Source organism: Xyrauchen texanus, chromosome 47 (assembly GCF_025860055.1).
Source record: "Xyrauchen texanus isolate HMW12.3.18 chromosome 47, RBS_HiC_50CHRs, whole genome shotgun sequence".
Classification (NCBI taxonomy): domain Eukaryota; kingdom Metazoa; phylum Chordata; class Actinopteri; order Cypriniformes; family Catostomidae; genus Xyrauchen; species Xyrauchen texanus.
The window spans coordinates 17,337,071-17,350,371 of record NC_068322.1 but is presented as its reverse complement, the minus strand read 5'-3'; the positions used below and the strand labels follow the sequence as shown (position 1 = coordinate 17,350,371).

Below are 13,301 nucleotides of genomic sequence, written 5' to 3'. Positions count from 1 at the left end.
TGTTAATGAATATGAAGCACAATGAGTCATTAGAATATGTTGGATGATGTGAGGAGCACCTTTATGAAAGTGATCGGGACCGTTGAGGGCCACTTGAATGGCCGTTTGGGCATCGGTGTTCTGAGCTTTCAGAGCCTCAATGGTCTCTCTCAACTCTGCCAGCTCGGACTCCTACAAAAGACAAAACATCAGTTTAAACGAATATAAGCACATAGGCAACTTCCTCTGCAAAAACTATCAGCCAGGCAAACCACTGCCAATACAATTAAGTTTTACATTTTCTGGGCAGTTTTGGTCAAATCCCAAAACCTTAGTGTAAAACTGTACAAGGATGGGCAAGGAGGAGGCGAGAACCGGCTTATCAACATAAATAATAATTTAATAAGAAACTTAAAACACAACATAAACAAACACATGCGGACATGCCCGTAATTCTCTCTCTCTCGAACAATCGTCATCGGCCGGCTTTATCTCTTGCGCGCCTCATCAGGCCGATTGGGGACCAGGCGCGCAATATTCCGACCTGGCCCCGCCCCCCTCCGCTCCACACTTAGTATAAGCAAAATGAATAGTAATGCTTGCCACTAATCAACATATCACATCAATGTTACTCCAGATTTGCTAGAAAGAAAGTGAGCCACATGATTGTTAATTTCAGCGTTTGACCCAACATACTTTTTTGTATATGAAAAACACAAACTCCCTCTCAAACCACCAGCTTTCCTAGTCCTCTATCAGATGTTTCCTGCCAAAAAAAAGCACATGTGGAGAGAAGCGCCCCGCTGATCTGAGGAACAGTGTTGCGGTGATGAAGACTCTTTTCCATGGGCTGCTAAACAGAACCATCACAAAGACTCTATGTATCTGTGTATCTATAGGGTTTGTGCTTGTATTAAAAAGCAAGGATGTCTTAACAAAGATGTCCCTCTGTAGTCTCTGATGGCTATTTCAAAATGGATTAGCGGTGGCAGAAACTCATTAAATCTACGAGGGCGCTTTGTGAAGTTTCACATTTTAACTGAAGGTAACATTTACATGATGACAACTCTATATGGATTATTTTGTTGATGGGTGGTTGGAAGAAGTGGTTGGACCTGAAATTTTGAAGCATGTTCAGAGGACCCAACAATATTTATTGCATACACAATGATTGTGAAAGTTTGCACTTTTAAGTAAAACTCTACAAACATTGGAAAATTCAGATATCTATGGAAGTATGGAAGCAATGTGATGCAGTTTATTAGGCTTATTGTATAAGCTTGTTTTTTCCTACCTTTTGCTCTGCTGTCATGGTTAGACTCTGCAGGCGACAGGTCATATTTGCAAGACTCTTCTCGAATGCCGCCACCAGATGTGCCTGTCAAATCACACACAGACTTCAACATGAGATGATTTATGGAATATGCAGGTTGACCATGTTTGGTTTCTGGGACAAACTGTCTAAAAAAATATTAGACAAACTTATTTAGGTTATAAAGGTTTAGTCGCTAGAAGTACCTGTATATATATATATATATATATATATATATATATATACTATACACACACACACACACACACACACACACACACACACACAGTTCAGCCACAACATTAAAACCACTGACAGGTGAAGTGAATAACATTTATTATCTCGTTACAATGGCACCTGTCAAGGGGTGGGATATATTTGGCAGCAAGTGAACAGTCAGTTCTTGAATTTCATGTGTTGGAAGCAGGAAAAATGGGCAAGCGTAAGGATCAGAGTGATTTTGACAAGGGCCAAACTGTGATGGCTAGACGACTGGGTCAGGGCATCTCCAATACGCCAAGTCTTGTGGGGTTTTTCCCGGTATGCAGTGGTTAGTATCTACCAAAATTGTCCAAGGAAGGACAACAGGTGAACTGCCAACAGGGTAATGGGCGCCCCAAGGCATGAAAAGTGATGTGCGTGGGGAGCAAAGTCAGACAGGCTTGCCAGTCTGGTCTGATCCTACAGAAGAGTTACATTAGCACAAATTGCTGAACAACTTAATGCTGGCTATGATAGAAAGGTGTCAGAACACACAGTGCATCACAGCTTGCTGTTTATGGGGCTGCGTAGACGCAGAGTGCCCATACTGACCCCTGTAAACTGCCGAAAGCGCCTTCAATGGGCTCGTGAGTGTCAGAAATGGACTTAGGAGCAATGGAAGAAGGTGGCCTGGTCTGAGGGGGACCTACACAATATTAGGCAAGTGGTTTTAAAGTTGTGCTTGATCGGTGTATATACATTTATATATATATATATATAAACTCAGCAAAAAAAGAAATGTCCTCTCACTATCAACTATTTTTATTTTTAGCAAATTTAACATACTTTTTTAACATAAAATAATTTTTACATTTTTGTAAGAACATAAAAAGATTCAACAACTAAGACATAAACTGAACAAGTTTCACAGACATGTGACTAACATAAATGGAATAATGTGTCCCTGAACAAAGGGGGGATCAAAATCAAAATTAGCAGTCAGTATCTGGTGTTTAAGTACTGCAGTTCTTCTCCTCCTCATGGACTGCACCAGATTTGCCAGTTCTTGCTGTGAGATGTTACCTCCACTCTTCCACAAAGGCACTTGCAAGTTCCCGAACATTTCCCTCACCCCCCAATCCAACAGATACCAGACATGCTCAATCCAGGCTCTTCGCTGGCCATGGCAGAACACTGACATTCCTGTCTTGCAGGAAATCATGCACAGAATGAGCAGTATGGCTGGTGGCATTGTCATGCTGGAGGGTCATGTCAGGATGAGCCTGCAGGAAGGGTACTACATGAGGGAGGAGGATGTCTTTCATGTAACGCACAGTGTTCAGATTGCCTGCAATGAAAACAAGCTCAGTCCGATGATGCTGTGACACAGTGCCCCAGACCATGATGGACCCTCCACCTCCAAATTGATCCCGCTCGAGAGTACAGGTCTCAGTGTAATGCTCATTCCTTCGACAATAAACATGAGTCCGACCACCACCCCTAGAGAGACAAAACCGTGACTCTTCAGTGAAGATCACTTTTTGCCAGTCCAGTCTGGTCCAGCGAAGGTGGGTTTGTGCCCATAGGCAACGTTGTTGCCGGTGATGTCTGGTAAGGACCTGCCTTACAACAGTTCTACAAGCCCTTAGTCCAGCCTCTCTCAGCCTATTGCAGACAGTCTGAACACTGATGGAGGGATTGTGCATTCCTGGTGTAACTCGGGCAGTTATTGTTGCCATCCTGTTCCTGTTCCACAGGTGTGATATTCGGATGTACCGATCCTGTGCAGGTGTTGTTACATGTGGTCTGCCAATACGAGGGCGATCAGCTGTCGATCCTGTAGCACTGTCTTAGGCATCTCACAGTACGTACATTGCAATTTTTTGCCCTGGCCACATCTGAAGTCTTCATGTCACCATGCAGCAAGCCTAAGGCACATTCATGCAGATGAGCAGGGACCCTGGGCATCTTTCTTTTGGTGTTAGACCAAAGTCAGTATAAAGGAAGCTTTAGTGTCCTAAGTTTTTATAACAGTGACCTTAATTGCCTACCGTCTCTAAGCTGTTAGTGTCTTAACGACCGTTCCACAGGTGCATGTTCATTAATTGTTTATGGTTCATTGAACAAGCATGGAAAACATTGTTTAAACCCTTTACAATAAAGATCTGTAAAGTTATGTGGATTTTTACAAAATTATCTTTAAAATACAGTGTCCTGAAAAAGGGATGTTTCTTTTTTTGCTGAGTTTATATGTATATACCATTGTCTGTTCACATACTTGATTCTGATTGGCTGGAATTGTATTTATTTTTTATTACTGAATCACATTGTGGTCACTGTGCCTAATGTAACTTTACCGTTAAAATGTATGTTTTTTTCCCCATCCCCATTCGAGTAAAGAATTCAAAATCAAGGGTGTCATCACTTGTGCTATGAATGAGATAAGTGGGTGACACTCAAATTAAAAATGCAAAGTAGTGAGATCACATGATAAAAAAGAAGAAGCATGCTAATGTTTTAGGTCATGACTTTTCCATAAACTCTTCAGCATTTGTGCTTATTAGAAACTTAAATCTGACATTACTTTGGCTTGCGAGTAAGTTTTACTCTAGAAAAGAGCAATATCTAGATTAAATATTTTAAAGAAAAGTACATTTGAAAAAGCATATTTATTCCATATCGAACATGGCCAACTCATATTGCATTTTTCGTTTTCATCAACACAAACAGTGGAAACTAATACTGTAAAAGCTGCAGATTAAATACAAATCAAAGCCTGCTTTCATCTCTGTCAGCAACATAGTATAGACTTACTAGAGCTATTTAGTATTTCCTTTTCTGTATAAGCACTTAAAACATACTGTGGACATCTGAGCAGCAAACCATATCATATCTTTTTGTATCCATCTAGTCTGAGCCTTCAGACAGTTTCCCTTGGCAACTATGATGTATGTCGCAGCACCAAACTGAACAGTGCTATGAGCTATTCAACCATCACAGAGGAATGAGAGCTTTGAAGCATGTTTCACGTTTAAGATACTGCAATAGAGTTCAAAGGAGACACAATGTCTAAGACTTGTCTGAACATGAGACCCAAGGGCTTTGGTGGAGAACACATCTCTAATGTTGACCTTAGCTACACTGAAAAGTCTTCTGATGTGAGTGAATCCTGAGCCGAACATGGATTTGCATATATACATAGAGAAATAAGAACTACATTAGATTTATACATCAACACATTTTCTGGGAATAGTAATGATGCAGTTTCTCATCTAACCTTTGACTGGTGGAGTTCTTAAAGCTGACGCTAGTAAAAGTTAGTGAGATTGGAGAGGTCTACTCTATACAACTCTGAGCTGTGGCCTTGCGGGTAGTGCATGTGATCAGACGGATTGAGGTGTGGTGCTGATATGGGCAGCATGGGTTTGAATCTATAATTGAATCTATAACAGGATATATACACGTATGCATCTTTAAAAATGGCACAATAGCCAAAAATACATTCTTTATGTAATATTTCTTCATTAAAACAGCTGTTTAGTCCATCCATCCATCCATCCATCCTCAACCACTTATCCTGTGTACAGGGTCGCGGGAGCTGTTTAGTCATATTCAAATATTTTTGAATTACATAAAAGTGTATTTTATTATACCTTCAGTAGCACGTAGAGGTGCATTTAGGATTTACTGAGGCTCTTGGCATATTCGATTTAAAAGATGTGCCAGAAGGTGAAGTCAAGCGAGCACTGATGGGCACAAAGCTGAATGCTTGAGTGAATTTAATGGGAGAGTACCTCTATAAACACACTTTTACAACATGCCCTGCCCTGCCCTGTTTGTCCATCTATTTATATTCCTTCAACAATCTGTTCACACAGAGTCCCTCAGCCCAGTCAAGCACACCTCAAACTGGCAGCATTTCCAAAAACAATACACTCAAAAACCCTTGGTTGGATGTGTAGATTACATAACTGTATTACTAATATTGTTGTAACCATGTTTTTTTGTTGGCAGAAACAATAGTTTTAATGCAGTTAACCATGGTGTCAGTACAGTAATATTGTTGTAATATAGTAACCATGGTTCATTTTGTGGTTACTGTAAATTTACAAAAAATACCATGGTGAAACCATGGTTACTGTAGTAAAAACCAAGGTTATTTTTTATAAGGTAAGGTTTTTAAGGTGAAACACAGGACGTCTCAAGATGCATTTTAAAAGTCAAAGTTCTTTTAAACTTAAAATTTTATTTTATCAGCATTCCTGTGCAATGATTTGAAAAAAGTTAAAGACATCTATCGAGCACATTTTTAGATGTGCAAATGGACACAAAAACACATTCAATGTGAATGGCCCATTACATAACTAAAAAGTTATGATTAGGGGTAAAATCAGTGAGGTTCAGTAAACCTCAATTATACTTATACCTACAAGCCCATCTATAAAAACACTATAAGCTAAATGTGGTTTAATCTACCCATCTGTCTGCTGTCCAGGTCTGACTGCTTAGAAATCAAGAGGTCTTGCAGCTGTGATGACAATATCCAAGCAAATTTACCTTGGCTCTATGAGCTTTCATTGCCTGGATAATGATTCAGCTGTGGCCAGAACAGTTAACTAGCAAGAGCTCTACCTCTGTTAGCTACAACCATCCTTAAGATCTCTCGCACAATAAAAAAGCATACAGGCTCTGTATGCACATCTGAGTCCATGAGACTGAAGGATTAACCCAGGGGTGGGCGAAAGTTTGTGGGATGAAGAAAACAAGTTGTGAAAATGTGTTTGATTCTTTGAACTTTAAGAGTCATAATACTATCTTGAAAAGGAAAGCAATGCAGAATGTCCCAAAAGTATTTGGACGCTAATGCCACACAGAAATTATTGACCTTTTTCAGAACCGTCTTTACTTCGCCACACTATGAATCTGGCAAACGTAAGTCAAAAGTATTGCTTCTGAAATCAGTCTGTGCTTACCGAAATTTTAACCACTGCCCCCAGTGGCCAAATCTGAAAGTGTTGTTGAATGCATAGGCAAGTGTGTGCTCTAGTTTCTGGTTTAAATGTCCACAAAGTGGCTCCAAAAGCGAGTGTTTTTAGATGTTACTGATGTAATATAGTCAACAGAAATTTGTTTTTATTAACCCTACACCCTAATCCAAACTCAAACCCTAAACCTAACCATCAGTTTAATTTTAGAGTGGAAAGGCAACATCTGAATCATGATCATCGTTTATGTGTATGTGATTACTACTTTGTTTCCATGGAACCAGAACCAGTATCATGTATGAACTTTAAGAAGTACATCAACTGTCTAAACTTTTCTGAAACTTGTAAGTTCAACAATATTCAGCTTGTGTTTCGAACCACCAAAGTATTGTACAACTTGAAAAGACTTAGTTTCTTGCTGTTCCCCCAAACATAAATGCTGTCAAACACAAATCACAGATGTAATTTGGAGATACAGAAAATGTCTGAACCTCTGTCACACTGCTCATAAACTATCAGACTGTGAGGCCTTTTAACACCTCCCCTCATCACTCCTGAGACAGGAACATGAACAGAGCTCAGCCTGGTTCTTAGTTCGCATTTGCGCTCCTTCAAGTGTTTTGAACACAAGAACGTAACGCATGTTTGCGTTGTTCTGCCTACTGAAGTGTTTTCTTCACTGTATAAACTGTGCGTTGCTCATACAGCGGAAATGTCACTTATTGCCCTCTGAAGTAAACAGGTGGTACTACAAGCTTGCATTTCTCAGGAATCTTCCTTATTATGGTGTGATTAATTGCGTAAATTTTTTAACGTATAATTTTTGGTCAAATTAATAACACTGAATAAACGCGTTAAATCAACAGCCCTAATTTTATTATATTTGTATATTTAAGTATAATACATATGTCCGTTAAATAATGCATTTATTTAAAATAATTAATTAATTAAAAAAGTCAGACTAACAAACCCAATTACAAAATGGATTGCTGTGGATTGTAGGCCAGTTATAGGCTTATGTTGAAAGATATGGGAATACAACAAAAAATATATTGACTTCTAAAACCTGTTTTCGTACATATGCAATGCTTTACTCTAATATCTATGAATTATCTTCATTTCAGGGCTCTTCTCAGGTATTACTGAAATGTGATAATTTACTGTTAATTGTATTAATTAATATGTGTATAATGTAATTAATTTGATTGAATGTTTTAGTCAATTGACAGCTATAATATAATATAATACTGTAATACACTGTAATATAAAAAGAGATTTTGGTGCATATTAGAAATATACAAAATTGTACTGCAGCACAGGCAATTATTGTGTGCTCTAAATATAAAACGCTAGATAGAATATGTTTTGATGTGTTTTGACTTCTTGTTTTCGTGTTCAACTCACATTGGCCGCCAACTGAGAGGTCAGGGTTGCCACTTTCTCCTGGGAAGCATCCAGCTCTCGCCGCAGTTTTCTGATTTGCTGTTGGGAAAGAGTCATTTCTCATTACCAACATCTATGAGCTGTGCAGTCCAGCAATGAAGAATAAATTGCTTTCATTTTCCTCACCTAATAGTAACATAAGAACCTAGATATCGATCACTGCCTCAGGTAAGCACTCTGGCAGAAATACTTTAGAGTGCTTTCAATTGTATCATACTTATAAATTGTGTGTGTAAAATGGAGAATTACCGTAGTATTTTGGACTGTTTGGCCCTTGATTGAGAAAAGAAAAATACAATTAACTCTATGTTGCATGTTTGTACAAATTGCAGGTATAACCATAAAACAGGAATGTATTAGTTCATAGCATTAACAGGGAAAACATTAGCTGTTCATTAGGTAAAGCATCATGTGACAGCATAGACTGCACAAAAGTCTAAATACTTGAACAAATATGTTAACAGAGGAGAGTATGAGTACACAAAAGGCAGTGAAATAAAAAGGAGAATCAGTGATCAGTAAACAAGAGTCCAAATCAATGTGAAATCAGGGATGTGTTTGTGAATGTGTTTGTTCATGACTGAATGTGTGCTATAGTTACTGATACCATAGGAAAGTTAAAAAAAAAATACTGCAACATAGGGTTATTTACTTAATGTGTATCAAACATCTTGGCTTGATAGAGATGGAAACAATTAATTTGGATGCTGAATGGGATTTATGGGAGCATTTTCTGTGCCTCAAAAAACCCTAATCACCAATCAATCCATTTTAAATTCTGTCATAGATTATATTGGACACCACAGAAGTGTTTTCTCACCAAAAATCATTTCAAACCTATACTGTAATATGTGTCCTTATGCGGGAATGTGAGGTTTATGATTTTTGGGAAAGAATTACTGTACATATATTCAGCAGGAAACCGATGGAGTGCGTACTCTGGGTAGGGAAGGAGGTATTGCCCCAAGTGAAGGAGTTCAAGTACCTCGGGGTCTTGTTCATGAGTGAGGGGACAATGGAGCGGGAGGTTGGCCGGAGAATCGGGGCAGCGGGGGCGGTATTGCACTCGCTCTATCGCACTGTTGTCACGAAAAGAGAGCTGAGCCCGAAGGCAAAGCTCTCGATCTACCGGTCAATTTTCGTTCTTTTCAGCTGTTTTATTGCTTAATGATGATTCAAAATGAGGATCAATTGAAAAACAAAGAAAGATATGGTTGGTGGGATTAACAGCTGCTAAAACATTAATTGCTCAGAGATGGCTCGCCCGACATAATTTAAATGTGCGAAATTGGTTGTTTTAGATTCATGACATAGTAATGTCAGAATTGTCAACTGCTAGAATAAAAAAGACCAGAGCTTGAACTCTTGAGGCATGGAAGTCTGCTGCAGAGGAACTGTTGGAAAGACTCAATGACATAACAAACTAAATATTGCACAATGTAGGACCCTTAACTTGTGTGCGGTGTAATGCTGTATGTAACATGAGTTTCTCAACAAGTGTATTTTGTATTTTTTATTATTTAGTTATTTTTATTCCTTCTATTGCTTTATTTTCCGACTGTAAACAACTTGTGTTTGATAGTTATGTCCTGTTTGATAGCTAATCAAAGCGGGGACTGGGACCTTTGGGGATAGGGGACCGTTGGGTTTGGGGGTGGAAATATTTTTCTCTGTTCTGTAAAGCCATTTTTGAAACATGTGCCAACTGTCTTTATGCTGTTGAAAGAAACCAAAAATAAAGAACTGATCACAAAAGAAACAACTACAACAACAAATCTTGGCTTGATTTGGGCAAATATGAGACATGAAGTGTGAGTGTGTTTTTGGGTTGTCCAATTCAATGAAACACCTGATGTTGGACTTTGTGAAAGTGTATCACTGTTTGACCTTTTATTGCTTTTATAACAAAATTATAAATATATGCAGTAAACAACATGGTCTTACCTCGGAATGGGCCTTCTCCTCCGTCTGTGGAAGAAAATTTAGACATTTAAAGCACATGAAAGTGAAGTCAATACAATACTACCAACATCCCAATGGCTTCTTTGTGCACGCATACATTTATGAGAGCTATTGCCTTTTAGATCCAATCCAAAGAAAGAATTAAAGGTGAAATGTGTCATTTTAAAATTTTTACAAATAATTACTTTTCAAACAGGTTTCTCTGTCTATCATTGGTCTGAAAAACAAACAGTCCCGCCTAAAACTCAAGCTTTTGGTTTAGTCAGAAATTAACATGTCGGGATGCTCAAACAAACAGGGCAATGTTTTGATAGTTCAAAAATCCATACCTAGCATTAAACCAGCTCTTTGCACACAATTATAAGTAAATCAGAAAGCCATAGACAAGAACAAACAATTAGATTTATGCATTTGGATTGGTTACCGCAGTTAGTAACAGATTTGAAGCATATTGTTAGACTGTTAGGATTGCATGTATAACATGAAGTGAAATACAAACAGGCTTTCTGCAAGAAGAGTTATTACCTTGTCTAAAAAGGCCAGCACCTGAAAGTAAGAAAATGTGTGTTCAAACAGTGGCAAAGTCACAATGCTGAGCCACCATGTGCCTCTTTGTATCATTAATATTCAATCATAGCCTTGTGTTATGCTGGGATGGTGAACAGTTTAATAAATGGTGGATGTTGAGTACTATAGTCCTTCAACTGTGATGACTTAACGCATAAATTATCTTTTGAGGTTATAGGTTTGTCATGCTCAGGCAAATGGAAACAGCTTGTGTTGTGTTACTATAATTTAGAGAGAAGATGTTAATAGTGATGACTTTCCAAGTTTCTGCCGATATTTTATCATTTAAAAATGATTCAAGCAGAATAATGTAATGTGTATCATTTATTTTGTAATGGCAAACGACTGTAAACAGAATACAATATATATAGAATAATACATAAAATATATAAAACTTGAGTTTAATGGTTGCCAACTAGTAAAAATAGGTAAAGGAATAATTGGATGAAATGCATGAGCAAGCAAAGTATTGGCAAAATGCTCAAAAATGTGTCAAGTTAAAATAAGGCGAGTTAGAATATAAATTGGCAATCCAGTCTGAATCACTTTTGGCCTTTTAATCTGATAGAAACATGCTCTTATTTTCAGAAATAAACCTATTGGAAACTACACTGGCTTGCTATTTCTTTACCAAATTGAAATGTGACTGTCGAAAGTATGCAGTAGGTTGGTAGGTATTTGGGTTTTGTTTCTTCAGTGCTTTTCTGTGTGTATAACAAAAATACATGTGACTCACCGCAGAGTACAAAGACGACGTGCTCGAGACCAGAGACAGAGAGGAACCATGGACTATGGAAAGAGAAAATTAATAAAGACAAATATATAACAAAACAAAGACAAAATATTCACTTTACTTTTTTCCCCACACAACATTAAAGGAAACATTAATTTAGTGATTTTAATGTAATTTTAAATGTATTTGCATGATTTCTTCTCACTTATATACTGTAAAAACACATAAGCAGTGCTGACCTTCATCAGTGCTGTCTCTGAAGGAGCCGGATGGACTCATGCCACGAGGCCGCTCTTCCAGTGAGGTGGCACTGCCGCCCAAAGTGTGCCCCTCCCCGTACAGCTCGAAGGAGTCCTGTGCTGGAATACTGTTAGAACGGCTCATACTGTTGCCAGGAAGATTGAACTGTGACATACTGGTGGGGCTCACTACAGTCAACACAAATGTCACATTATCACAAAAGATGATGATAATATAATATAATACTATGAACAGCATTTTTTTAGAGATTGGTTATTTATAATAATAAAAAGAAAGATAAGAAAGATAATATTTCATGTGTTAACATTACATACGCAGGTTTGAGTAGTTGTATTTGCCAGCATTAGTGCTTGCTGTGCCTGGTGGTGAAAGTGGACTTCCTGTGTCCTGCAGACCCCCGGTGGAGTGTGAACGTAACCATTCTTTCCCCTCTTCATGTGATGTCTGTCTGGAGGAGGGAGGGTACCTGATTGGGTAGAAAATAGACTTCTGAGAATGCAATCCCTTGGTAATGCATTCCCTTAACACACTACATATTTATAATTTTTTGAGGCGCTTGGACAATCAAATGCAAGTAGCTTTAACTGCTCAACATACACTGATCAGCCACAACATTAAAGCCACCTGCTTTATTAAAATGAATCATATTCCAAAATTCAACTATCTGCAACAGTCTCTCCTTATTATAGTCCACCTCTCTTATTTCAAGCAATTTGATATCATAGCAAAGTCCTTCATTTGGAATGGTAAATGTCCCAGATTACATTTCAGTAAGTTGCATAGGCCGATTGATAAAGATGGGCTAGGCCTACCCAAGAGTTAGTTTTATTATTATGCATTCGGTCTCAGACATTTGGCTCATTGTTCGCTTCCACCTGAGAGAGCCCGCCCTCCCTGGTTTTGTATTGAACAGGAAGTTCCAGTTGGTGCCAGATGGGCTGGTTTTAATATTTCTGTAACTGCTGATGTCCTGGGATTTTTTTTACACACAACAGTCTCTAGAGTTTACTCCGAATTGTGCCAAAAACAAAAAACATCCAGTGAGCAGCAGTTCTATGGACGGAAATGCCTTGTTGATGAGAGAGGTCAACACAGAATGGCCAGACTGATTCGAACTGATAAAATCTACGGTACCTCAGATAACCACTCTGTACAATTGTGGTGAGAAGAATATCAACTCAGAATGATATTCTGAGATACAGGTTGGCGCTGTTTTGGCAGCATGAGGGGAACCTACGCAATATTAGGCAGGTGGTTTTAATGTTGTGGCTGATCATTGTATTGAGTCTATATAACTATCCCACAACTGAACACAAAATTCATTGCTGAGAAATGGTGTTTGTAAAATAAAACAAGCCTACACAGTCTCACATCCTATTCATCTCCATTAATAGTTCTAGGCAGTATGCAGTCTTATCACCGTGCTTGAAGGACAGTTTGTTTAATCATTATCATTAAATAACATGAAGTGGGTAAGTGACCAGTCAAAAAGCTACATATGATGAGAATCTAATAATTGTTGGTTGTTGGAGATGAGAACAAAAAACAGTTTATTTACAGCATGAGGATCTTTAGACGAGATAAAAGATGGTTATATTAGTACCTTAATCCCTTTTTGGGCAGAGTATTTCTGTCAAGAGGCATGCTATTAAAACAAAGGAAAGATAAAGAGCTATAGTTAACAAACAAGATAAATTAAATCTGGGTTAAATCATTTCACAATTGACTGTAAGACTGCAACATCATAAAATAGAGATACAGTAAAGTATTATCATTAACATACTGTATACTGCATGTTAAATTTGTTCTGCCTTTGATGATTACATTACATTACTTCATCATCCAATAATTAAAGGTC

At 38.1% G+C, this 13,301-nt stretch overlaps 1 protein-coding gene across 1 annotated transcript in view; it reads right to left on the bottom strand.

Annotated features, from left to right (window-relative positions):
• nav3 (neuron navigator 3) overlaps positions 1-13,301 on the bottom strand; it is a 194,946-nt gene that overhangs the window by 20,571 nt on the left and 161,074 nt on the right. The window contains exons 17-26 of the mRNA XM_052120471.1: positions 13,047-13,088; positions 11,758-11,909; positions 11,422-11,610; positions 11,186-11,238; positions 10,408-10,428; positions 9,865-9,888; positions 8,170-8,193; positions 7,882-7,959; positions 1,274-1,357; positions 60-171 (exon numbers count right to left, since the gene is read on the bottom strand). Of these exons, the coding sequence (XP_051976431.1) occupies positions 60-171; positions 1,274-1,357; positions 7,882-7,959; positions 8,170-8,193; positions 9,865-9,888; positions 10,408-10,428; positions 11,186-11,238; positions 11,422-11,610; positions 11,758-11,909; positions 13,047-13,088 (779 nt within the window). The remainder of the gene's footprint in view (positions 1-59; positions 172-1,273; positions 1,358-7,881; positions 7,960-8,169; positions 8,194-9,864; positions 9,889-10,407; positions 10,429-11,185; positions 11,239-11,421; positions 11,611-11,757; positions 11,910-13,046; positions 13,089-13,301) is intronic.